Below are 25,725 nucleotides of genomic sequence, written 5' to 3'. Positions count from 1 at the left end.
CTGTTTCACTGTGCTGATGAAGGATTACATCTGTTACATGTCACTGCTGGAAGAATATGCTTCTTTTAGATCTCCGCCTTCTAAATCTTCCTCTATACTCTCTCTCTTCCACTTAATTAAATCATTGTTTAATTTGGTTGTCCATTTAATTTGAGCAAAACCTCTGGAACAAAATAATTTAAATTAATAACTGCACAGCTTCCACTCTTTAAGAAGCAGTTATTACTGGACGTTCCAATCTCTGGCTAGAGCGAGATTATTTTAATTAAACAAGCGAAAGACAAAATCCTGAACAGAAGAAAAAAGAGACCACATACATAAAGCCAGACAATGCAGCTAGATAGTTAAAAAGTACACAACTCTAGTACCTTGCAGAATATATGCTTGGCGATATCCCGTTGATACTGGCTGGATGCAATTAGCTGCTTATCAATGGATAAGATTAACTTCTTAATTCAAAGTAGTAGTTGGTAAGGATTCTTGCCACCCAATTGAGCTCAAAAGGGATTTAAACTATAATGGAGATTTAGAGGTCTTGCCTAGCCTGGGAGAGAATTACAAGAGGAGAACTGGCACGTGCCGAGTGTACACCAGGGACGTGAACCCTTGCGAGCTGGCTCCACTCTGGTGCCTGCATGGGAGCTGTTGGTTCTCTCAGATACACTTTCAAACTTTATATTCTGAATTTTGTCACAAAAAGCTCCATAATCAAAATGCAGCCACATCCGTTTATTGCTTCATAAACATATGAAGCATTAATTTGAAAGAGAGCAAACCAAGTCACATTCAGAAGTAACAAGAGCTTCAGTCTATAACCAGGTCATGACTAAGAGGCCCAGAGACTTTTGTCATGAAACTCAAACAAAATAGCAGCAACTCCTCAGAATCTGCTTCTCATCCACTAATTAAACAAACAAGTAAAAAACTGAGAGCAAAAGGAAGAGAGAAAAAAACAAACTTTTCTGTCAAAGAGAGTGAAAATATAAATCATATTCCTGAATTTTCCATCCCTTAAATTCAACTGCTGTCCACAAACTTCTTCCTTCAGTGGTAAAATACTTTTGATTGAAACAGCTTTCCAATTTAGGCATTGCCTACTGAATTTCCTGGGGAAGGGGAGGGGGGAGCGGGACAATGATCTTGACCTTCTTCCCTCCATTTCTTCCTTTCCTCTCCCTCTGTGCTCCCTAAGGATGCACAGCAATTACAGGATCCTGAGCATGCGTTCTTGCGCCTTAGCCACATCCCCATCCAACAGCAAATTCTGGCGGAAAAGCAGCACAAACTTGCAAATTTTGTATCCCCAGGCATCAAGGCTGCTGCCTACAGATCACAAATAGCTTGTTCCTCAAGAACTGCCAAATTCACTTTGGAAGGAAAAATCACTAAAGGAAGAAAGCATAGGGAAGCCTTTGCTAAGATTAAGGGACTACACTAAGAGCAAGAAATGATGCACAGACATGCCCAGATCTAGCAGGAAAATGACCCTCAGAGAAAGAACAGAAGTGACACGAAAATTAAAGCTCAACAGAAAAATCTATCAAAAACACAGGGAAGAACTTAACATTGAATAGTCAACATGGGAAAAACATTGGTTAGGGAAACAGGTTTCTGGATTAAAATAACCTAACACACACGCATACATACACAGCTGTACATATGTATGTTATATAAGGGCAAGCCACAGGAAAGGAACGAATACTGAAAAGAAATTAGAGGCCACACCACCTGCTAATGTTATTGAAGATCTGCACTACAGTCGGCTAAAAGGTCAGTCTGCGCATTAGAGAAGAGCAGCGTACGCTTGTAGCCGTAGCGCAAATACCAACCGGCAAGCAGGCCTTGTAGCCCTGGCCCACGGCGTGTAGCAAAGCCACAAACATGGTCAGAGCCACAGTTCTTCCTTCTCCTCGCTTACATATGGGTGAAAAAAGGAGAGATTACACTCTGCGACCTTAAGGAAAAATGTCAATTAAGAATTTGATTATGCAAATAATAATCGGTTCTGGAGTGGGGGCAATAGCGCTCTTGATCCTTCATACATGAGCTATACTCGTTACTTCTCAAAGCAATGCTAATACTCAGCTTTGAGTACGCCAGGACTTGCACTGGCAGGGTCTGTCCTGAGCGCTCCTGGGGGGCACGCTCTGAAGAAACGAGGCCAGGAGGGGGGATAAAAGCCAACCCTGCCTAGGCGATGACACCTAGCACAACATTAAGTAAAATGCAGAAACCAGGCCAGGCTTCACCAGCCGCTCCTGGAAGAAGAGGGCCAGGAAGTGGAACTGGGCAAAGAGCTTCTATGGGAGTGTTTTTTGTCAAGTCAGTGCTGCGACTATCACCAGCATCTCCTGATCCAACGACTGCCCTCCATAGTTCATTTCTGGAAAAAAAAAGAGAAAAGTGAACGAGCTGCACTGGAGGTACTCAAAGAAAAGAACAGCAGGCTTTAAAAGAAAGAACAGGCTTTAAAACAAAAGAGCAGCAGGCCAGAATTGACATGGAGACAGAAGAGAGGACAAGATCTGAAATGTCTGCTGGGGAAGATGCTTCGCAGAGTGATTAAAGCTCTCAAGGGGACACAGGTCCTCGCAGCCTCACGTGTGGGTTTCCATCAGGGTTATGTGTTGGTAGGGCTGGGGCTGGGTTTTTTCCCTCCCCAGCTTGTATTTCCTGAGGAAACTACTGAGGCAGGAGGCAACTTCGGGTTTATCTGACCTGGTTGAGGAGAACAGCCCATGCACACACTTGCTCAGGTGAGCTATTTGTTTAAAGACGAAATGGCCCTTCTCCCTCTCGTTCTCTTCATTGACTCTTTCTCTTGCTGAGGAAGCGTATTAGCCCATACTGATGCTGTCACTGCTCATTTCCTGAGTTTCTCAGAGTGCATTTGGCTTCTGTTGTGTCCCCGTTTCACCCCACGGCCCCTCACTGACTCACTTTATTCTCTAAAATCCTGCCCGAGGGCTTGACAGGAGCAGGCTTACGCCAGAGCCTCCAAACAGCCACATGCACCAGCCCAGAGGTCTGGAGCTTGTCCTGCCCCGTAGCTTGTCTCTGCCTGGAGCCAAATGCGGTTGCCCAGAGAGAAGTGCAGAAGCAGGACAACTGTTATGCCTCCTCGCATGGCTGGTCCCCAGGTACTTGTGGCGTACACTTCTGGAGTGAGACACAGGCTTTATGTGACTTTGAATGGATTCCTCCTTCATGAACCAGGCCGGTCACTATAACTGCTCAGCATCCACATTCTGCAGCAAGTATTCCTACAGCTTGACAACACCTATCTCATTCTATGATGCTCCGTTTCGGCAATACCTGGTAATAATATCTACGTATGGCTATTCCTCAATATTATTTCCAATATCTGTTTTTAAGAAATTTCATTTGCTAAATGAGCACGCCATGTCCAAATTTGCGTATCCTTTAAATTCATGTAAGATAATATATGTGACATAAGAACAACACGTTACTCAGTCGAGGCTGGTGTTTTCTCAACAGTTGCATTTTTAACATTATAAATTAACTTGTAGGTTTTAGTCTACTCTTTGGTGCATTAAACAAGGTCGCGTTAAAAGGTATCAAATCTAACCTGCCTATAATTCCTAATACTATAGCCCCTGACAAAGGAGATTTACTTTTTCCCATGTTCAGTTTAATTTCCTCCTCTACTTGACCTCTTGTAGAAAATTTTATATTCAGAATCAAAATACAACAGCTCAGCTGCATACTATTAATTTTTCATTTTGGTTCAATTTCTATTTTGCTCTGAATCCATTCCTACTTTGATTTGCAATTTCTATATGAACTTAAAAGCAAGTGACACTTTCAAGGTATTACTTCATGTTTTCATCTGCAATTCTGTTTCTCACATATATACGTGAATACTCTAACATCATAACGGTAGGTATGAAGAGGTTTTGTTTTTCTTGTTTGTTTTTCAGACATACAAAAAACCTTCCATAGAAATTACAATTACAGCCTCTATTGTTCAGAAGCACATACTTAAAAGAAACACAAGACAGGCGCCAGTTTAATTGCTACTACAGATATTCCTGACATAAACTGATTTCTGTGGAGTTTGGCACTAGACTGAAATAAAAAAATCTTATTTACTTTAACTTACTACAAAGAAATTCAAAAAACTAAGACAAAGTAAAGTTTTGAGTGGATAACAGATGCAAAATCACAATGCTTTAACTGCCAGCCAACAATATACCAAAAAGCCTTCCATTTCCATCTAACTAAAACAATGCATTTCTCGCATATGGTGCTACTTATTTTTAACAGCATAATTTCAATGCAATACCCAAGTAACAAGAACAATCAAGCTTGATTTCTTCGTGCAATTATAAAGAACCTTTGAGTGTTCAATCAATCAAACTAGTTGATTGTCCAAACCCCTACTAAATGAAAGGAGACATCATTGGATTAAACAATAATGGTTTGTCCCATTGTAATTGGCAATGGGGGAACAAATTTAATTTTTTCATTTAGATTTCCTGAACTGAATTATTTAAAAGATTAGTGAGGTCCTAATTATGACTCAAAAATATTTAATGAATGCTTACCTGCCACCTAGAGATGTTGTGAAGATTAATTAGGTAAGGTTTATAAAATGCTTTGAAGATTAAAAACACCACTTTATTATTGGATGAAGTATGAAAGGACGCTGAGCACCGAAAACAGCCAGGCAACTGCTAAAAAATCCTTTTTGCCTTAGAGAAGTTTTCCTTTATGTAAGCTATGTCACTACAAAATACCTAATACAGATGCACTGTATAATCTAAACCTAGCGTTTACCGCAATATAGTTCACTTCAGTAACTTGTAATTAAGTCGGATAGTTGCAAGTTCAACTAAACCTTTCAATAGCGCTAATCAAGTGCATGTGATCTACTCTACCGAGTGTTAACCAAATGCCCATTGCAGCTCACAATCCAGTGCACTGCTTAAAACTGTAAAAGCGGGACAGGATTTCTAGGGAAAGAGAAATTTTTTTTATTCAACCTACGAATGCAGTCAGAAATAAATGAACAAACTTTTGGGCACACATATGGTTTCCAGTGTCACTTATTCTAGCTCATTTTTCTTCCTTCTGTGCAGCTTCCATTTCAAGTGAAAAATACTGATATTTTCCATGCAGCAGCAACAGTGCTGCTATGCAGTCTAAATTATGTAGATTGCATAGATAACCCCAGAAAATCCATAGTCCAGATCCCCCACCTCTGGCTTCTAAGAAGACTAATGCCTGCCTGTGAGAAGGCATCAAAGTTCTCTCTGCTGTGGAGGCAGCTGTGTAATTCTTGTTCTCCATTTTAGAAATGCTGCTGAATTGTGGTGTGAGATTCCCACAGCTTTTTGCTATTCTTAGTGCAGCAATGACTGTAGTTATTGCAGGTAAATGCTGTATCTTAAATGCCAATCATTTGCTACCTCTGTATTCAATTTTCTGGTTACTCTCCCAAACGACTGCTGCAAAATTTAATGCTAATTAAGCCACAGCTGAGACCTAAAAGTTTTGGCTCTTTCAAATTTATCCTTCCTTTTTTTTTTACCTCATTTTTGTCTTTCTGTTCTTATCTGTATTGCTGGCTGAATACATGAATATACACTTCTTCCCTTCCCAGGTCTACTTTTCAATTCACAGAGGCCTAATGCAGTAAATCCTTTTGGCTAGCATGGGGCAACTTGCCTAGATGGACAGCACACAGCTCAGAGCAGAAAATAAATGCATGTATATCATGAAGCTTCCAGGGAAACGCAACTCCTTGATTCACATCACAATTCTTCCTTGGTCAGTGTGTAATATTATATCATAGTCTGATAAAACAACTGATTTCTCAGTCTTGAGTTTGCTGAGTGCAGTCAGTCAAAAGGGTTCATTATTGCTTGTAATTTGCGCACATTACATAATAAACTATTTAGCAGAAATGGTTTCAATGCAAGATTTGCCAGAACAAATCCACGGTGCTGCAGATCACAGCAGGGATTTATCAAAAAGCTTGCACACAATACTGTTGGTTTACGTCAGCGGTACTAATCCATACTTTCTCAAGTGCTGAATCGGCTCAGACTTACAGTGAAGATAAACACGAAGAAGAAGAAAATCGCTGTCTTCTTATTCCATGTTTTATTTTTTCTTTATGTGTTAACAGGGCATACAGAACCACTTTTATGTACGGATCCTATTTCATCTCTTTTCAGAGCCAGAATGCACTTGCATCTTTCTATTTACCTACATGGCCCATAGCACAGTAGATATTTGAGTGTCTCATTAATGAATTTATCTTCTCAGTACTGCTGAAAGGCAAAGAAGAACTATTACCGTCTCAGCCACCTCCTTTACCTCTCTTTTATAGATAAGGAAACCAGGCACAAAGAGAGTAAGTGATTTGCCCAAGGTCAGGGAGGCAGGAGGGGAGGCAGCCCCTGCCCGCCTGGCCGCGGAGAACCAGCAGGCCGAGCAACACTGGCGTGTTGTGGCCGCTTACGCTGGAACACGCCGAAGCGAAGGGATGCAGCAGCTCTTCAACGCGTTTCAAACAGGAAAAGGTTTTCTACAGGAAATCATTAGAGGCTTGCTTCTGCTCGTTCAGTCGTACAGGCAAATGGCTCCTGCAACACAGGTATTTACCCCAGTTGAGTTACCTAGCTACCACAATGCAACGAAGGTTATTCTTCAGCAACCACGCGGCAGGAAACGGCACCAACTCTGCAACTTGTAATACCGCTTCGCAGTCGGTGTTGCCAGCGCTGCGAACGCTTTCCACGGCATCACCTGTACCAGCAGCCTTCCCAGCCTCCACGCAGCCGTTGTGACTGGACAAGCTAGCGCCCGCGCAAGCCGCACAGGCTAGCGGGGCCGCGGCAGCGTCGCGGGGCAGCCCGCCTGCCGGCTCCTCTCGGGCCGCGCCGCTGCTGCCGCCACCGCGAAGCGGGGTGCCAGGAGACAGGAAAGCCGCTGCTGACTCCGCTGCTCTCATTTTGCACTAGCTGGAGGCTTACAGGTCTGCGCTTGCTCTTCTCGCTCTTTTTAAAGTGGGACGCAGCTCACCGTCCGTGCCCTGGCACTGCCGTTGAAAGCACTTCAGTGCAAAGTCCTTAGAGCCTGAAAGAGATAATACTTTTTCTGAGACATCTTAGCTTTAGCTCATACTACTTCTCTGTTCATCTTACTGAATGGCTTGCTTTCAAGGATTTCTAAGAGCTTGCAAACAGCCATTCAGCTTCAGCACCCCTTTGTCTCTTCTGCTGCATTGCGTCCTGTTCTAAGTGCTCTCAGTGCTGTTGGCCTCCAAGAGCTGGTGAGGCATATACAGGAATATCTAAACTTAATTTAAAAAATACAGATTCAGTCCAACAATCTTTACCTGTATGTGCGGTGGCACTGAAATCATTGGTTAGCTGGATTAAGAGGGAGTTCAGGTGCAAGTATCTCAACAAGAACATAAAATGAATATGAAATAGAAACTGCTGAGCTCCTGTCACCCACCCGTCTCTCTGAATTGTTTCTTCTCTCTCTGCGTATGGCACATCTTTTCCAGATCCCGTCTGAAGGTGTGCAGTCCACTCTTTGGTGTCAGTACTAACGTACGCTTATAAATATGCTCTGCAAACACCATTATTTCACATCAAATCTCAGTCTTTAGGTCAGAAGTTCCCCAGGATAGAATGAATTCCTCATACCTGCATTTTGTTCAGCTCAGAAAGCACTGGCGTCCCTTAAAGCATTAAATAAATAAGCAGAACAAATCCCTTAAAGAGTCATGTACAACATGGCTTTTAAAGAACGAAAGGAAATGGATTCATCTAAAATTCCAAGTAAAAGCATTTTCATGCACATTCCCTCCTCTCCTTTGTTAACACAAAAACTGCAAGCCGTTCCTGCCCGGTGGCCTCCCGCACCCGTGTTAAAACAGCAGGGATGCACACGGACACGGGGGGACAGGCATAGCATCAGCACACCCCTCCGCTCGGCCAGTGCCGTACTTCTGGGGGAAAGCGAGACTTCGGACAATTTTAATAACGCCTCTTTTGAATCTTTGTTTTCAAAAGCCTAACAGGAACTAGATCCAACTGGGAATCAGACTGTGTCATGCCACGTGCTTTATCTTCTTCAGATACCTTTCTCCTGCCGGGCGTGCAGCCGCCGTTCCCCCATCCCTGCCTTCCGGCTTGTATAGCTCCCAGGTAAAACACAAATGACAGAAGGGCACTCAGGTGTGACTTCATAAATTTATCCTCTGACTTCAACTGCTTCCCCTGCTGTCACAAACAACTTTTAATTTTAAAAAGTGAAGCAGCAAACCTGGGCCAATGGGGAGAAAAAGGGGTTTTTTTTCTAACGTGATGTATAGCCAAATGGTCACGCTGAGAGGAAGCGTGTCCCAGGAGTGAGACTACTAGAAACAGCGTTGTGCACTATCCCTGGCTGAGGAAATGCAAAGAAACAGAAACACTCCCTCTCTATGGAATATGCATGAGAGTCAATTATTGTCAGTATTTGGTAACAGTTTTACTAGGCTCAGATTATACCTGATCTCCTCACTGAGGTACTTAAGTTAAAGACAGTTCTGGATAATCATGTCTGCTTAGTCAGTGGAAAGAGCCAGGCACCTACCGAGAGCAATTTGGATCTGAGACCCTCGGACATCTATCTTTAAATCTGGAAAGGTAAATATGGCTCAGTCTCTCTCAGTTGTGATTCAAAATGCACTCAGTTAAGCCATCTTAGGACCAACTCTTTCTCATATGTGACCTGCTTTGGGGATTTGCTGTGTTCAGTGGATTCAGGGCCCTAGTCCACAGATTTAGATAAACCAGTTAATATATAGAAACCTGAAGGTGAAAAAAAAACCCAGAAAATTCGATCAAATATCCTGCATATAATTTTTTAGCAGCATCCTGCTTCGGGATGGCCCCAACACACCCCTGCCCCTCCTGCTGGGTCTGCCTTGGCTTTCTTACTTACATCCTACTGCCAAAGGGCCAGCTGGAGCGGCCAGCCGATGTGGTCCAAACGCGCTTCTCTGGCAAGGAATCCAGCCTTTTCACAACACCTTCATCTGTTTCACACAAACAAAAAAAATAGAGGAAAATGTTTTGGAATTCAGGACTTGTGGCCTTGTGGAGAATTTTTCTCCACAAAATTCACCTCTTTAAACTGAGCAAGGTATTTATGACCCCCCACAGACACAGTATTTTTAAGGACCCTCCAGCTTCACTGCACTCATAGCCCTGGTTTTCGGTAAGTGATTCTCCGTGGAGTCCTAACACACCTGCTGTAAATTGTGTCTTCTGTGCGTATCCTCAGATGAACAAATGTGGGACACAAGCTCCGGTGTGGCTGTCGCTGAAATCCCAATCCCTGCCCGCTCCCGGAGAAAGCAAGCAGCTCACGGCCTGCGCCACGTGGCAGTTCTTCTTCGGCAGCGCCAAGGACTGCTGCTTGTTTCGAATACCCGTCACCGTCCGAAACTGCGGCGCGTTCTTCGTTTATCTCTTACAGCCTACTCAAGGATGCATGGGCTACTGCGCCGAAGGTGAGGGCTGGGGAAGTATTTATCAATAAGATTGCCTGTGTCTCTCTTGCTAGGTGGGCAAAGGTCCTGGTATTGCAATACACATCTCAGTGACCTTGTGAGTCAAGCATTGCTCCCAGTAAGACGCAGACTGTGTGAAAAATAAATCAGCAGCGGTCCAAGGTGTTCCTGAGGAATAGCTATTATTACCAGGGCAAAATGTAATCTGGTGTGTATTACTGAAGCGCTCTTTGCTTGGTTACAGTTCACATGTAACCTTTCCTACTGTCTTTGGCTCCACTTTGGCTTGAAGTTGCACAGCTAGGCAGCTGAAGCATCTTTGTTTTACTGAGGTACTGTATCTAGGATACCGTATCTAAGGCTTGTTCTTATCTTAAATAATCCAGTATCCCCCCAAAAAGATAATTCTGAAACTCTGGAAGGGAAAAAAAAATCTGATAACATCTTTTTCATGACATTTATATAATTACTCTCGTCAGAAATAATTTTCAGCCTACTACAAGAGATCTAACCTCGCTTCCGTAGCTAGGAAACAAAGGAATAGCAGAAAGCAATTGCTCACTCAGTTAAACCTTCTGAACTTAGGAGCATGTTCAGGTGCATATAGATTTAGTCAGAAAAGACAGTTCTTTCTCAAAGGGAAAAAAATTACCTTTATACTTTCCTTTCAGCATTTTTGGACGGAGACAAGACACACTGAGAAACTAGGGTTATCACCTTTCAGTCAGGCAAAATTCAAACTCAAAAAAAGTTTTTAAAGAGAGAGAGATCTATTTTCTTATCTTTATCAATATATTAGCATTCCCACATGAAAAAGAGAAGAGGGAGGGAAAAAGGCTCTAAGACAGTGAGATTAATTCACTATTTTGAAATTAAAATATACCTTCAAATAAATTGAATCTTTCTTTAATTTCCATGGTTCTTTCTCAGATACAATTTTTGTTTTGAACACTGTCACTTTCCAGTTTAAGTTCAGCATGTTCAGCTATAAGCTTTCATCTACCCTTGCTTGAAGAATTTTTTATGAATACCTTTTAGGTAATTACTTTTGTCCTTTCTGTCATAGTGCTTAGGCACTCAGGCTTATTTAATTGCTTTAGGTCATCAAATTGTTTATTAAAACTGCCGGTCCATATTTATTTAGTAACTTTGCACATCAGTACTTGAGACTTAAGCTTTTTTTTGGTCAAAAAGGCAGATTTATCCTCTTCCCCTTTATCCTAAATCAATGAACTTCTGCCTTTTTTTTAACACTACCATTGATGCTTTCTCCATTTCTTTAATGCATTTCAGTGAGGTTCAGCTCCCCGCTTCTTTAACAACGTTAGGACTTCTCAGTATCATGCATTGGATGGAAAACACTCAAAGTTTCTTATGGCGGGGCTGTTAATTCACTATGTTAAATTCAGCTGCTTAGCATTGCACAGCACAGCCTCTATGCCATGAAGAGCTCAGTCCAGCTGGCACCGTCACAGCTTCTTGCAGGGATGACTCCCCACAGCCCCATCGCGAGGCAGCTCGGGAACACGAGCACCATTCAGCACTTCCCAGGTTCAAATGAAATGGATTTAAAGCTTCACAGTTTGGCAGGAAGGACAGAGCTGAGAAAAGCAGAGTATGTGCCTGCAATTTTCCTCATATGCTCCCATGATCTGATTGACTAACTTTGTCCTTCTGGTGTAATTTTGTGTGGAAAGTCATAGTCTGAGCCATACTTTGAGGCAGCTTCCCTTAGAAACATAAGAAAAAAGGATATAAACAACCAGCACTTATTCATGTTTTAAGTAACTTGTTTCTTTTTCTTACCTCTTGTTATTTGCCCTAGACAGACGTTAACACATTGATTCTCCGTTCTGCTGTAACAGTGTCATATCTTACTCTCTTGGGCTTCCATAATATTTTCTACAACCCTGCAAAAAAGTTTCTTAATTTGTCCTTTCAGACTATCTGAACCAGCTTCATGTTCCACTTGAGTTTGGGTCTCTAGGGATGAAAGAACATTGCCCTACACTATTATACGTCATTTTGTTTCTACTTTTCACATGAGCTGAACAGGAAGAAAAGTTTCAGAGTTCATAACTTGTTGAAGCCTATAGAAAGCAGACTGTATTTTTAGAGCAGTGGGATTACTCTGGGCAGAGAGGGAATACAGTGAACCGGCGCCTTCAAGGTACATCTCAGAACAGCCTGGAAAGGATCTGCACTGCATGGTGATATGAGCTGGGCACTCTTTGAGAGTCAGTATACCTCTGTAACATAATTATCTTTCATATCTCTTCTACACTTATTGCAAAACTCAGCTCAAAGGGCTGTGGTCCAGGGGAATCCATAGCCAAAGGCCTCTACCAGAATAATTAATTTCTATTAATCTGTATGCTTCATTTCAATATTTCTCTAACTGAAAGATAAAAAATCCTAGGTCAAATATTATAACAGCAACGGGTAGTCAGTACACAATTAGCTTTTTGTGCTTTATATGAAAGAGATTTTCTTGCTTATATAGTTAATAATCAAATCATAAGAATATAAAATGTAGTATTTCTCCCATGCCCAGTTATATTGAAATCTTCTTGTTGTTGAATGCATGATTGTACTATTAAAATGATGTTTTGTGCAATATTCTTTTCTTCTTTTTCAGAAAAATTCATGAGCCTGGCTTTGCAACCAGTGATAACTCCTGAACTTGCGCAAAATCGTGCCCGTCTCAAATGCAGTTACAAGCAGCCTTCCTCAAACCAGCCGCTGCACTACGAGGTGGTCTGGTCACGCCTTTCCACCGCTGGCGCGAAAGAAGAGATCCATCGTGACACCACTCCGCAGTCGTTCTCCTGCGTAGAGATGAATGGCGTTAATCTCAGACTGGGAGACACGGTAACGCTACCCTGCCCTCAGCAAAAGGGAAAAAAAAAGCCACGAACGTTCAATCAAATACTTTTCTGAAATCTGTGTTAGCATTTTGTTAGTGCCTCACTAGTTATATTTATACTCAATACAGAAAAAAAGACGGAAGCAGGGGCCTGTTTCTAAACAAGATTATTCAATAGCATATACCAGGTTCAGAACCTGTACCATTTCTTTGAATTGCACAGAGTTCATGAGAGCTGTCTGCTTTACTATTTTTAAAGGCAACTTGAATATCTACACTTACAGTACTGCTTGAATGCCATAAAGATGGTGCAAATAGTAGGTACATATACCTGATCCAGTTTTGGCTCAGTATTTTTTTGTGCCTTGCAGCAGTGAGGATCTGCAGTATAGGCATACTCCGCTGTATGCACTCAATAATTTTTATACTCATGGACCAGAGACACAATAACATCTTTTCACAGAAAAGAAAGATGGTACATTTTAAAGTAGAGGGAGGTTTATTTTATGATCTTTTTCATTGTGTTCTGCCTCTCTGATTCCAAATTCTTGGTTCAATAGTATACTGAAAGATAGAATTCATTACAAAACAATCTTTAAGAAGTATATTTGATGACTTACATAGCAACACAGACCTAGTTTCAACAACAACATCAAAACAGAAGCCAGTACGACGTGAAAAAATTGAATTGTATATGAATTCATGGCCTTTCACGGTATAGAAACAAGACTTTTAAAGTCAAACTAGGTTCACAACTTTTATAGGCAGAGAGCCATTACTGATGCTACACAGAACTGAAAGAATAAACAGAGATAATAGTCTTGTATTAAAAGTAGGTTGCAAATAGTCATAGTGTTTTGCAGCTCTTGAGATATTTAAGAAATGTGAATAAGCTTTTTCCAGTTCTTGCAAAGGTGAGTCATTTATAACAGTAACACAATCTAGATAATTATGAGAAGAAATGAGAAAAAAACTATGCCACCTGAGTTGGGAATCTAACTGATGCTGCCCTCACTTATAATATAATATGAGGCAGACAATTCTGCCAGTTTTCAAGGCAAGTCTGTGTTACAAAGAGATATCCATTTTCATCAAAATAATTGCACCTGCAGTCACCTCAAATCTAGTTCTAACAGTCCTGAGGGATTTGGAGAAAATTTAGTTTTGTTAACTAGCAGCATCACCAAATCTTTATAGGACCTTTTTCATTACACTAAGTTTTCAGTAAGCCCTTCTATGCCCTCTGCTGAAACCCTCATGTTTAATTTAGCAAGTTTAGTGGCACTAAAATGTTCTCTTCCTTGCTAGAATTTTTGTTAAAAGGTCTTCATGGCCTATTTGGCTAATTATAATTATCCATAAATTGTCACTGGTGAAAGCCAAGCAATGAAGCCTCAGCTCTAGCTGGCAATTTAACTTTACATGATAAAGACTAAAAAAGCATTTGACTGTGTTTGCTGTTCCGGTCTAGGTTTCTAATAACGGTTACAAAGGGGCAGATTCTCCATTCACTTTTTGCAGTGTAAACCTGAAGTGACTTTGTAAGTACTAACGGGGCTACCACAAAGGAAAGATGATGCCCCCAAAGACAGATTCACATCCTGAGGACCAAAGTCAGCCGCACAGACATGGTGTGCAACCTCCTGGGCCCATAAAAGATAAAAGGTGGAAGGAATTCTGCTAAGCTGGCTTTGAACGGAGGTCAGACAAAAGCCACGTTAGAGAGAAGGCAATGAATTGGGGGTGCTTTCTAGGCAGCTTCCCCTTCTCCGTTCACAGCCCAGAGAAAGCATCCCGAAGACTCGTGCTGCCCCCAGAAGTGAGTGAGCCAGGAAGCGGGGGTGTAATTCAGAGCAGAATTTGTCACGCAGGCTGCACAACTGGCAGCATCTCAAAAAAACTGCTTGCTTTTGTTTAACCTACTTTTCACCTACCTGCGCATAGTTTGACTTTGGCCCCAGTACTTTTATGGATGAATTCTAGGAGTTGTATTATTTATAAACTTAGCCTGAAATCAGCACCTTCTCTGTTCTTTTCTTGGTAAAAAAAAAAATACAGCCAAGAGAAGAGATTATTTTTCATCATCTTTTAGGTGATTGATATCTACACCATTTTTTATCCATCAGAAAGTCTCCAGGCAATAGGTTAGTCACACAATAGAATAACCATCAATATTTTTAATATGCAGTCAAACCATATAATAACCTTAAAGAGGAATTGAGATTTACTTGCCAACATTTCTGAACTTGTATCGACTTCGCTTTAGTCTAAACAGCCAGTTTTGTTTTTTTTAATAGCAGTCGTGTGTGCTTATCTCCCCCATCTCTGGGCTCCAATTTTGTTATTTCAGACAGTAACGTTGGCAGCATAATGTTCGTGAAACTATTGCAATCTTAAATAAATCTATAACATGCCACTATTTCTATACAGACATCGAAAGAAGCCTATTCCATCTGATATGAAAATCCTAGCATTCCTGAGCCTTATTTATTTGATACTGACAGAGGTCATTCCATTCCTGGAGGCATAGCCATCTATAAATTATAGGGGCACAGTGCGAGTAATGAGTTACGCTAAGAAAGAAAGGTGTTAGAAGAAAACTGTGCAGATTTTGCTCAGCACAGCAATCTGAAAGTTCATATGGTGAGAAGCAATTGTCACCATACATAAACTATGGTGTGCATTGTAGAATAAAATTATTTAAGTAAAACTGGCCTTTCCAAGCGGTGTGCTAGAAGTGGCCATCTCGCATGACGCTCTGCAATGCCTGAAAAATATGTTCCAGCAAAGGAGACTGCAAATTAGTACCTCAATATATAAAAGAGGACAGCTAGTGTTCACTCTCAAAGAATGAGAAGTGATATTTCCCCTTGCCTAAATACTAACCCTATCCCAGCCATTGGAGTTGCCATAGTCAGCAACAGAAATATGAAAAACTGAAACTTGTGGTAGAGGGAAAAGGGAGCATCCCAGCAGAAACAGAGCTCTGGATAGATTCCAAGAGAGCTTTTAAAGCAAAAAGGACCAGGTAAGACAACAAACAGAACTCTGCAGCCTGCAGGACAGCTCACTGGGAAGATTTCCCTCATAGACAAAAGATTTACAGTCAGCCTCCACATACCGCTTGGCTATCTGGCAACTGGAAACAATTGCCTTTTTATATATGGTTAGAAACAGACTGACTATTGCAAGACTTCACCTGGGGTCAGGCCTTGCTGCTGCAACAAGGCTCCTTCCTTCTGCAGCTGACAGTCTTGCGCAAGGAGTGACTTTGATCAGGGCCTGTTTTATTAATTAACTTTTATTTTAATTCAGAGCTAGATTCTCCCTACTTTCTCCTTCCCACTAACTCTTCTGGAAAGCCTTTCTGGTGACTTTGTTCCCACCTCTTCCTGCAAATAACTACAGCCAGACCCTTTCTTCCAGCTAATGAGAACTATTTTTCTCACCAGCTCCCCTAAGAAGTGCCTTCTGCTAGGTCAGCTGATCCTTTGCTCTTTTCACAAAGGCTGTAAACCATAGCTTCCACCAGTGCACACACCCTATCTCCCAGGAGAGACTCCTCTAGGCTTTTTTATTCCAGCCCATTAGCGTTTAAGAGCAGGCACCTGCAGACAGGAGGCCTTTATAGCCATCATGTGCCACCCCTTCACCTGGCACAGTTGATTCCTGACCAAACCCTTCACTTGAACGCCATGAGTGTGGTTGAGTGTTTCTTATCCTTGGAAACCTAGCCTGCCTTTTGACATCTGCTTATGTAGCTATGAGGCTAGCTCTGCTACAGGGGTTAATAGAATTAATCACCTGCAGCACCTGCACCTTCACAGCTGCATACAGATCTCCCTGCCTCGTGAACAGGAAGAAGGAGGCACCTTGAAACGGTGCCTAATGTTGAGAGGGGAGCTTTCCAGAGCCGGCCAACATAAATTACTGACTGGAGTGGTGTCTCTGCATTTCCACACCTCTCAGGAGATCCAATGTCTGAGTCAGGAAAATGCCTCCATCCTCTTTTTAATCCAGATCTGGAAGTCTAACTCAGAAGTAACTACTTTTATCTAAGCTTTGAAAGACCATTACCAGTAGAAATGAGTATTTTAAACTACTGCTGTTGACACTGCGGTGCCACTATCACAGCTCAACGCAACACAGCTCAAGCACTTGCCAGAGAGATAGCTGGCCTGTAGCTGGCCTTCCCAGGAGTGGGGTGCATCAAATAAATGTCTCATCCTTCCCAAGAGAGTCTGCCAACCCCCAGGACATAGGCTAGACCGTCATGGAGAGGAACCAGGGACTGGAAGCGGGAACTGCCATGGGCATTTGACTGTTTTCTCTGATGGCGGTTCAGAGAAAACACATGGGCAGTCCTGAGCGGCAGTGCAGAGCTCAGCCCTCACATCTGGCTGCTCTCCCCATGCGGGAAGGGTGCTGCCCCTGAGAGACAGCCTGAGAGGGACAGTGGCACGGTCTCTTTTCATGCTTTAAAACACATGTGGCAGAGCCTGCACTTTGTGAGGGCTCCCAGGTGCACCTGGCACGGCGCTAACCATGTGCTGCTGCCTCCATTCGTCAGGAGCCCGCGGCAGCCACAGTTCAATTGTGAGTGTGAGCCCAGTGCCCTGTTGCTCAGGCCAGGGCAGCTCAGGGCTGCACGGGAGCAGAAATTTAGGCACTTTAAGCAATTTCAGGTCAAGCAGTAAATTGCCTTGCAAACCTAGGAGTCTTCACAGTTATGTGACTGCTGAACAGGGATGGGTTCAGATCACAAAACAGGTACCTTCCTGTTCTGCTTTCAGGAACCCAACTCTGCACTTGATCCTGGCCCAACTACTCTTAGCATTAGTGATGCCTGGGCAAACTAAGAAGTGGGTGAATTCCTCAGACCACAGATTTTCAGAATGATTGAGGCCCAAAGCCTGCACGTATATAGATCTGTGACTTCTGAAAAAAAGCCTTCAGACTTAGGCGCTGATGTCACTTAGATGCTTCTGAAAACGTGCCCAAGGTTTCTGCAGGAAATAGGCTGGTTTATCTGCAGCTTCTTCCTAAAGAACCAGTGCCAATAACCTCCATGCTGTGTATCACAGGAGTGAGTTGACTGCCAAGACTGCCTCCAACTCCCTTGCAAAGCCATGTGCCTTCTCGCATGACAGAGCACTGAGCTATGCACGCTGGTGCAGAGCATACCACTGTCTCAAGACCAGGGAAGCAGAGTGCCACAATCTCCCCACTATAAAACCGTCCTCTGGAAGTCTTTGACATACAGCCACACACCCAACTGATATTTGCCTGTCCAGTGTGTGCACTGACAGACAAAGAAGATGGGAACTCAAGAAATGACCACGATGGAGATGATGGCAACCTCCCACCCACCCCCTGGCCTCTCTGTGTCTGCTGCCTTTGAAGATGATAACAAACACGAATGTGACTTAGTTTGAGCTTTTTTGTCTCTACCCTCAGCCCTGTGTCTCTCATCACATGCTCAAACTACTACAGAAGGTCATTACGCTACATTCAGAAGTAATTAGGGGCACGGAAAAGGAACAAACTGGTGTTTTTATGTTCAAAAAAATTTTCAGCAAATGATCTGTGGGGGCTTTGGATTTTAAGAAGTCTGAAAAAACATTTTGATGTGCAAGATGTTAGGAGGAAATTTGCCAACAACAGTGACAGGTCTTTGCATTTAAATACCCTCCCCATCATTTCCCAGAGCTTTCCGATCCCCCCAGATTAATGGCTGAATTCTGCTTTTGGCTAAATATGCTTCTCACAAGGTTCACAGTAAAGTGAGAGTTAAGTTCACTTCAGGGCAGGAATCTGCTCCAAAGCACAGGAAAGGAGAAATTTTTAGCTACTAGGGCCTTTTTAGATCAGAATGTTGTGCCTAAAAGTAGTTTTCCGCCCTACAGAAATAACTGCAAACGCATAAAGGAGAGGAAGTAGACCACAACTGGAAGCAATTAGTTTACAGTGTCTGAAGGCTCCTTTACAGATTTCTGTTCCTTTAAAGGGGATGATGAAAAATTGTAATTTGATTTTTGAAAGATTTGATGAGTTCATGAAAAAATGCAGCCTAACCTGTCATGGCCATCAGCATACTGCCATCAGTGATGTTGCTTTTATCTCTTTGCTTTAAAAAAGATACGTCCATTGATGCGGGAGGGAGAGGGAAGAAAGAAAAAGTTAATTACTGAACTAGAGAAAAAGAGCTAGCATTTAGCTGAAGGCAAAAAACTTCTCAGAGTGACTATCATAATAATTATGTGACAAACTGTCAACCTGTAGCTCAGTAGCCAATGAACATATCTGCTGATTGCAAGTGAAGTGAAGTGTCTTTACCTAACTAGGTAAAGACACTACAAGGAATGATACGAAAGGCAGAAATAAAAAGTAGCTCACGGCTGGTGACTGACCGTACACTTCTGATTTGCAAATTTTGTACTAAACCCCCTGTGTGCTGAAGATATAACTGCTAAGGACATACAGTCTAGTGATAATTTCAGGATATTGTTATGGATTAATTATCAATTTTAGTGTTCAATGCTTTATCAACAAAATATAGCTCTGTTCTACAATTGGTAAAAATATATTGCAAAGAGGGAATAAGGCTGGGTTTCTGACATTTTCCAAGGTGTCATTTTACTGAAGATCACTCCGAGATTCCTTTGCCAACGCCTCCCCCTCCATGCATCCTAGTGAGCTATCCTGCCAGCACTAATTATGTCTCCCTCCTTGGTAGGAATTTTGTAAGTGGGGTGAAGTCTCTACGTGAATATTTTTGGTAAAAAGCATGGAAGCCAAACATGCAAACAACCCAGCAAGTGTAACTATAGTATCTGCAATGCAGATGCATTGGATTTGCTCGCTGAGTTCTGTAACGGAATCATTTTTTTTCACTAGGGGGAATATATATTATCTGAACGCTCTCTTTTTCTGTTGTCACTGACTTGTCAGATCATGATTTTGCAGATTGTCCCCTTAGCAGCTGTAACAGAAATGGCAGTAAGAGGGACAACATTCACGTTCTGCCTTCCAAATATAAGATCTTTTTTCAAAACTTGTAAGTTGAACACAAGCCCTTAAGGAATCCTTGGGGATAACAAATATTTAATGATAATAGGGTTTTATTACCTTGCGGAGAACATGAGTCATTCTCCTTTGGAGGGATACTGGCTGACTATGAAGTCTGTGAGGAATTTGAACTTTACAGTGTCTCCATAAGGTCTATGTCTTTTCCACCCCAGTAGACGTAGTAAGACGTAAAGGATTCCATCAAGTTAACATAACAAATAACACACTTTTCAGTAGGCCAAAATAGCAGCTGGACCTGGCAGCAAAAGAGTGAGAAACTTTGTGGAGGCAAAAAAAGTCTGAAAGGCACATAAACCTGGGATTAAGCTGACAGCTGAACTGGAAATCGTCCACTTGAAGAATATGGAAAACACTTCTTCCTTCACTAGCAGTACAAATAATACGGTATTGCTCAAATTGCATTTTGATTGTGCAAAGATGAATCAGCAAAGAGTACTTTTAAGTTTGGAGGAAAGCTGTAACTCAAAGGTAATGAAGGGGGATTTATGACATTTTCAAGGAGGTAAAAGAAAGACTGCAGAGTGGTAAACGACTTTAAAAAATGGCTCATGTCATATGACCATACAATGCTGGAAACAGTCTTATTTATTTTGAGTCTGTTTGCCCACCACTGGACATAAGGGCCATGTCTAGCCAGCAGGTCCCAGAAGGAGCCCAGCGGGCAGCACCCCTCCCCGAAAGTCACCTCTGATCACCACCATGCTTGGCAGGCAGCCTGACCTGCACGCATGTGAGGGCTACCAAAATGTCCCATCTGCCTTTGGGAATCAAGACCCTTCAGGCTGCCCACCTGCTCCCCGGGAAATGGCTGGAAAGGTTGTCACTGAGACACATATGGTCACAGAGGCCAGCCACAGGCTGCCGGTGTCCATCGCTGTTAGAGATGCACCTTCTTTCTCCTCCATCGTAAGCAACCCCTGCAGATGATAGGCTTCAAGCCTGATGTTCACGCTGCTTCTTTGAAGCACTGTGGATGCAGCCAAAGGGTGCAATTGAAAAAAAGCCCCACTAGCATTTAAGCTTCTCCATGAACGTCTCAAAAACACCTAGAGCCCAGGAACCACGAGAGTGAGAGCTACTGAGATAGCAGCACGGCGAGTGGGTGATGCTGAAAAATCTGTCCAAAGGAATTTACCAAAACAGAAAATAAATTAGTTTGGTCTGATTCCTCCTCATGGGTTACCTGAGGTTTTAAAAAGGCAGCTGCTATAAATATGCCATCTCATTATTTGGAATTGATTTAGTATGTGACAATCTGTTATTCCCTTTACAAGAAGAGGCCAAAAAAAATTTAGAACTACAATTTCAGAGCCTATTGTAGTTTGCTTTAAGGAAAATGTCTGTAGTTTAATCTTATGATCCTAGAAACAACGTTAGCTCTTTGCGTTTTCTGAAACCAATGAAACATTGAGATGGCAGATGGTGTGCGGGCTCAGCAGAGATAAAGGTTGCGTGACTGTGCTAGGAATAAAACATAATTGGCTTGGTACATCATGTATGGTGCTTTTTTGTTTTGGGGGGATATTTTTGTTTTTTTATAATATCAACCTCGTAGGCACATCTGCCTCATCTAGATAATGCACTAAGGAAAAAAGGGAAAAGGAGCTTCTCATGTTGCTGACATTGTTTCTGAGACTGGATGACTGTCAAACTAATCTAAATAAAAGACAGTTCAAAAACATGATATTTGAGGATATTTGATCCAGCGGACAGACTGTAGTCTGGCATCCTAAAGGTTAACGTCCCAATCCTCACAGTAACACCAATGAATAGTGTAACTCTCCCTAATTAAAATAGAGATAATGTTACTAACCCCTGGAAGGAGCTTCAAAAACTGCAGAAGAAAATGCACTGTAAGCATTCACTGTTATTAATTGTTGAGGTAAAAGCCGTGTTCTTTTCCCTATTAAATGCAACCAAAATTCTTTCAAATCTCAAAGTTTATGCAAACACATTTTTTAAAGTCTAGACCTCCAAAAACTCAGTTCCAGCAACAAAAAAAAGACCTCAGCAACAAACAGGACGACACATAATTATATCACTCTCTTCAAGAAAAGCTATAAAATATACTGTTTGCTTATTACAGGTCTTTTGCACTGTCACTGCTTTTATGAAGGACACTCCTGATCAGCAGTCATTACCTGAAGAGAGCAGCGGATTCTATGCAGGGATTAAGGTAATGCTGATGGCTCTGATTTACTGAACTTCTGTAGCGTATTCCCAGATAAAAATCACATATTATCTGACATGCTCTGAAAGACGATACACAGAAGCACAGGTCTTGCTAATCATAACCAATGCTGTGTCTACGTTCACTTTGAGAAAATATCTTTAAAAATTACATGGCTTTCAGTCTGTTTGTAAAACTCTCTAAAGCACCTATGAGAAGAGTGTGCAGGTATTGACACTAATGCACCGTAAAGAATCCACGAAATTACATCTTCTGGTAAATACGCCCTCTCGTGGTTATGTATTGTGGGAAGCCACACCTGCAAGGATTCAGAATTTTATTGCATCTAGAGCAGAAGAAAGTAAAGTGAGAAATGAATTTTTATCAAACCCTTTCTTGTGGTCAGACACTAAAAAAATCAAATTTCTGAGGGTAAGCCCAACTGTGAGCAAAGCACATGCTTAATTCTGCTCAGGAATTAGACTGTCAGCCTGCCAGCCCACGATAATTTGAGATCCTAGTATCCCAGTATCACAGAATGGTTGAGGTTGGAAGGGACCTCTGGACCTCATCTAGTCCAAACCCCCAGCTCAAGTAGGGTCACCTAGAGCACAAATCTGAGCTTCATATCCAAAAGAATGACGTTTGAAAAATCTAGAAGCCTTTTCTGTATGACATTTGAGGAGCAGTTTCAGATTTTTTTTTTTTTTGAAATGTCAGAATCGTTTCCAAGGAATCGCAAAGAATGGAAATTCCAGTTTCTGACTAGCCCTGAATGCTGTGTTTCTGCCCCTACCCTATGAGAAGAGATGCACAGAAATGGCAGAACACCATCTCCTTTCCCCAGGGCACAAGCTACGATGTATTATGTATAGACAAACTCTTCTTCCTGCCATAGCAGAGAAGAAGAATCAGGTGAAAACTGCACTTACTTACTTCGCCCCTGCGGCAGAGTACAAATATAGCGTCCATGTTCACGACCGAGGCAATGCCATACTTCAGGCCACAAATATTGCTAGTGTCTTAGTGAATTGGAATGAAAGTTCCTTTTAACCAGAAATACTAAAAATGAATAATTTTTATTGTAGCACACTATTTTCAGGTTTTATAAAAGCCTATTTTGAGACTGGGAAATGGGAAGCAATTAGACACTACCTATGATAACTGCAAACATCTTCTTAATTGCCAAGCATGTTAAAATATTTTATCAGTAATTTTGCCTTTGGAAAATTTAAGATGATTATTATTTTACATGCAACTTTATGATTCATAATTGCTTAAAACACTCAAATTTTCATAAATGTCAGCAATGCCTTAGTAATTTGTCAAAATGACCTAGAAGTGATTTTCTTATTTTCAGTTTTTACCAGAATCATTACAAATTGCAGAGGATGGCAAAGAGCATGTTTTGACCATTTTGAGTACTGTACCTATTACCTGTTCTGGGCATGACGATTCCTGCAAAATTACTTTACAGCTAAGTACTGAGGATTTGGGTAAGAGTTTCACATATCAGTATCAAATCAGTGTGATTACTTTTTCCAGCACCTATGTTACAATTAATATTAACAAAGGGCAGAACCCATAAACTCGACAAGTGAGACATCATATTTGCTTACAAAATAAAATATATGATAGTATCACTCAGGTTTTTGACACTAAAACCCACTTAATTAGCAATAGCCTGAACAATAGTCCACTGAGATTTATGTGTGAAATAAATATGAGCAGAAGAACTTATTTTAAATTCTGGGAGTATAAGATTCCATTTTAAGGTTTGTAATAGATATTGTCTTAGCTAGACTAATTCCACCCATTATCAAGAAGGAGCTCACCTACAGATTTATTATTCAGTAAATGTGTACCGAAGCCTTTTTTTCTTTCTTTTTTTGCCTTGCAGTTTCTGTCTACCTTAATTTAGATGGAAAAAATCATTCTTATTCTACTATATAATTCTTTTTCTAAATGTATTTTAAACTGAAAATATTGACAATGTCACTTAGAAAATTATCTTGCCCTTTTAACTGGTAAATACTTTCCCCAAGTTAATCTGATGGAATATCATGCCTAACCAAGGGAACCATATGGATTTTAATTTAAAATTTTCACTGAAGAGAACAGCCATACCTTTTTCTAGTAAGGGATTTATTCTGCTTCATGGGGGACTCAATGAGAAGATTGTTTAGAGTTACGACTAGGCCCACAGTCTTTCTACTCCCAAAAAGCCAGTTTAAAACATTTTGGCAAACAACAGTTTCTGATATTTTTCCCTTAATAAATCCTTGGAAGTGTGAATTGTCCCTCAGACTGCTTCCACTAGCAGTGAGATTAGCCCCTATTTTTTATTGATGAAACTGAAGCACTGCTAAAATCATTGTCTTTCATACAGGAATCTAAATCTTTGCCTCCTGCCCTTTAAATCTGCCACTGAGGCACACATTGAATTGAACTGGAATAAAAAAGGACCAACAAGTCTCTGCAGTGGCTCAACTTTCCATGCCATTCTCACTCAGTCTCTGCTTTTTTTTTAATCCAGCACTTACACGAGTTCTCAGTCCCTCTTCTTTCTCCTCCCACCATCAGCCAAGTGCACAAACAGAAGAAAAAAAAATCATTCAGAAGATATCATAACACAATGATCCTTATGGTTCCAGCAGCTGTGTTGGCTCTTGGATATGGAGCACTTTCAATTTCTTCATGGCTCAGTAGTGCTCTGTTCTACATACTCTTGTCGGCTTACAGCCCCTGTCAGTCTGACAGGCAAACATTCACTGAGCTCATGGGAACAGTTCTACTTAGCTATTTAGGTACCTAAGAATGCAGGCTGGTGTGTGGTGGGATGTCCTCAAAACCTCTAACCAACTTAAACACCAACCCCTGATGGGGATGAAAAGAAAGCTTGTCATACAATCTATAAAGGCAATTTTAAACTCCTATCGTCTACCTAGATATAGTCTTAGGCCTTTGAAAATCTCACTGACAGTAAACTCATGCGCTAGGAGCTCACAAGCCTGGGGAGGCTGAGACTGATAAATGAGAATCTAAGGCTGACTTCTTGCCAGGGGTCTACTCCAGTCCCACAGCATGCATTTGCATTTTACTGAAGGAAAGAGGTGCGGTAAAGTTTGCAGGAGCAGATTTATTTCCAAGGTTTCAATGGGCTTGACATTTTGATGCCAAGAGGTGCCAAGATAGAGGCAAAACTGTACCAATTAACTAATCTTTGAGGGAACTTGTCACTGAAGTGGCAACTTTCTGTCAGTTTTCATCTTCTCACTTATGTAGCTTAAAGTAATAACCAGCTCTAGCCCTTGATTGTTCCACCCAAGGCTATTTCCTTGTATGACACTGGGCCGTTTATAATCAATTGAGATATTTATATGTAGTTAAGACTGAGTATCTACTGCTGTGTGTTTGCATAACCACGTTTATTTTGTGCCTTTATTGTCTGTAGGGTTTCTTTGTTTATTCGAAAGAACGCTGTGGGCTTCTGAAAAATGTAACGCCAGCCTCAGTAATATAAATTGAAAATAAAAACAGTTTTAGCTGAGATTCATTTATACTGAAGAAATTAACTGACAAGCTCCTTGTCTGACTGCATCCGTATAACACCACTGTTGTGTTAATTATGTAGGGAGTAAGTGATAAGAAAGCTAATTACAAGCACAGAAATATCTAAGTTCAGACAGTATCATAATGAATGCCTAGATGCAACAGAGCCACTGGAGTTCTGCTTTTGTTAAGTTTATCAGCGCTGTTTTGACAAGGTGATTTTGTCTGATTCTAAACTTTTGTTCTGGGCTGTGAGCACAGCCCACGGGGCTGCAATGGCAATAACTACTCCTTATGGAAACCTCCGATTTAATTGAATCAAGAACCTTGAAAATGAGCGAAGACTCCTCTGTATAAAGGAAGGCAGCCTTTAAGGATTTGGTGTGAGAGATAATAAGCTATGCATGTTTGTAGGTTTTTAATTCCGTTTCCATAGAACTCTACAGGGTTAATTTCAATTACATTTTATAGTTCTTTTCCATGAGGAATAAAACGTTGATTACTTGA

The 25,725-nt window shown here is 41.4% G+C and overlaps 1 protein-coding gene across 11 annotated transcripts in view; it reads left to right on the top strand.

The window, feature by feature from the left end:
- The window catches only part of LOC104145706 (von Willebrand factor D and EGF domain-containing protein), a 200,309-nt gene that overhangs the window by 50,783 nt on the left and 123,801 nt on the right, over positions 1 to 25,725 (top strand). For all 11 annotated transcript variants that reach the window (XM_068949286.1, XM_068949287.1, XM_068949284.1 and 8 more), the window contains 4 exons: positions 9,313 to 9,541; positions 12,180 to 12,412; positions 21,583 to 21,672; positions 23,027 to 23,162. In XM_068949286.1, the coding sequence (XP_068805387.1) occupies positions 9,313 to 9,541; positions 12,180 to 12,412; positions 21,583 to 21,672; positions 23,027 to 23,162 (688 nt within the window). The remainder of the gene's footprint in view (positions 1 to 9,312; positions 9,542 to 12,179; positions 12,413 to 21,582; positions 21,673 to 23,026; positions 23,163 to 25,725) is intronic.

This window comes from Struthio camelus, chromosome 6 (assembly GCF_040807025.1).
Source record: "Struthio camelus isolate bStrCam1 chromosome 6, bStrCam1.hap1, whole genome shotgun sequence".
In the NCBI taxonomy this organism is placed as follows: Eukaryota; Metazoa; Chordata; class Aves; order Struthioniformes; family Struthionidae; genus Struthio; species Struthio camelus.
Note: the sequence above shows the minus strand (reverse complement) of the source record. Positions and strands in the feature narration are given on the sequence as shown.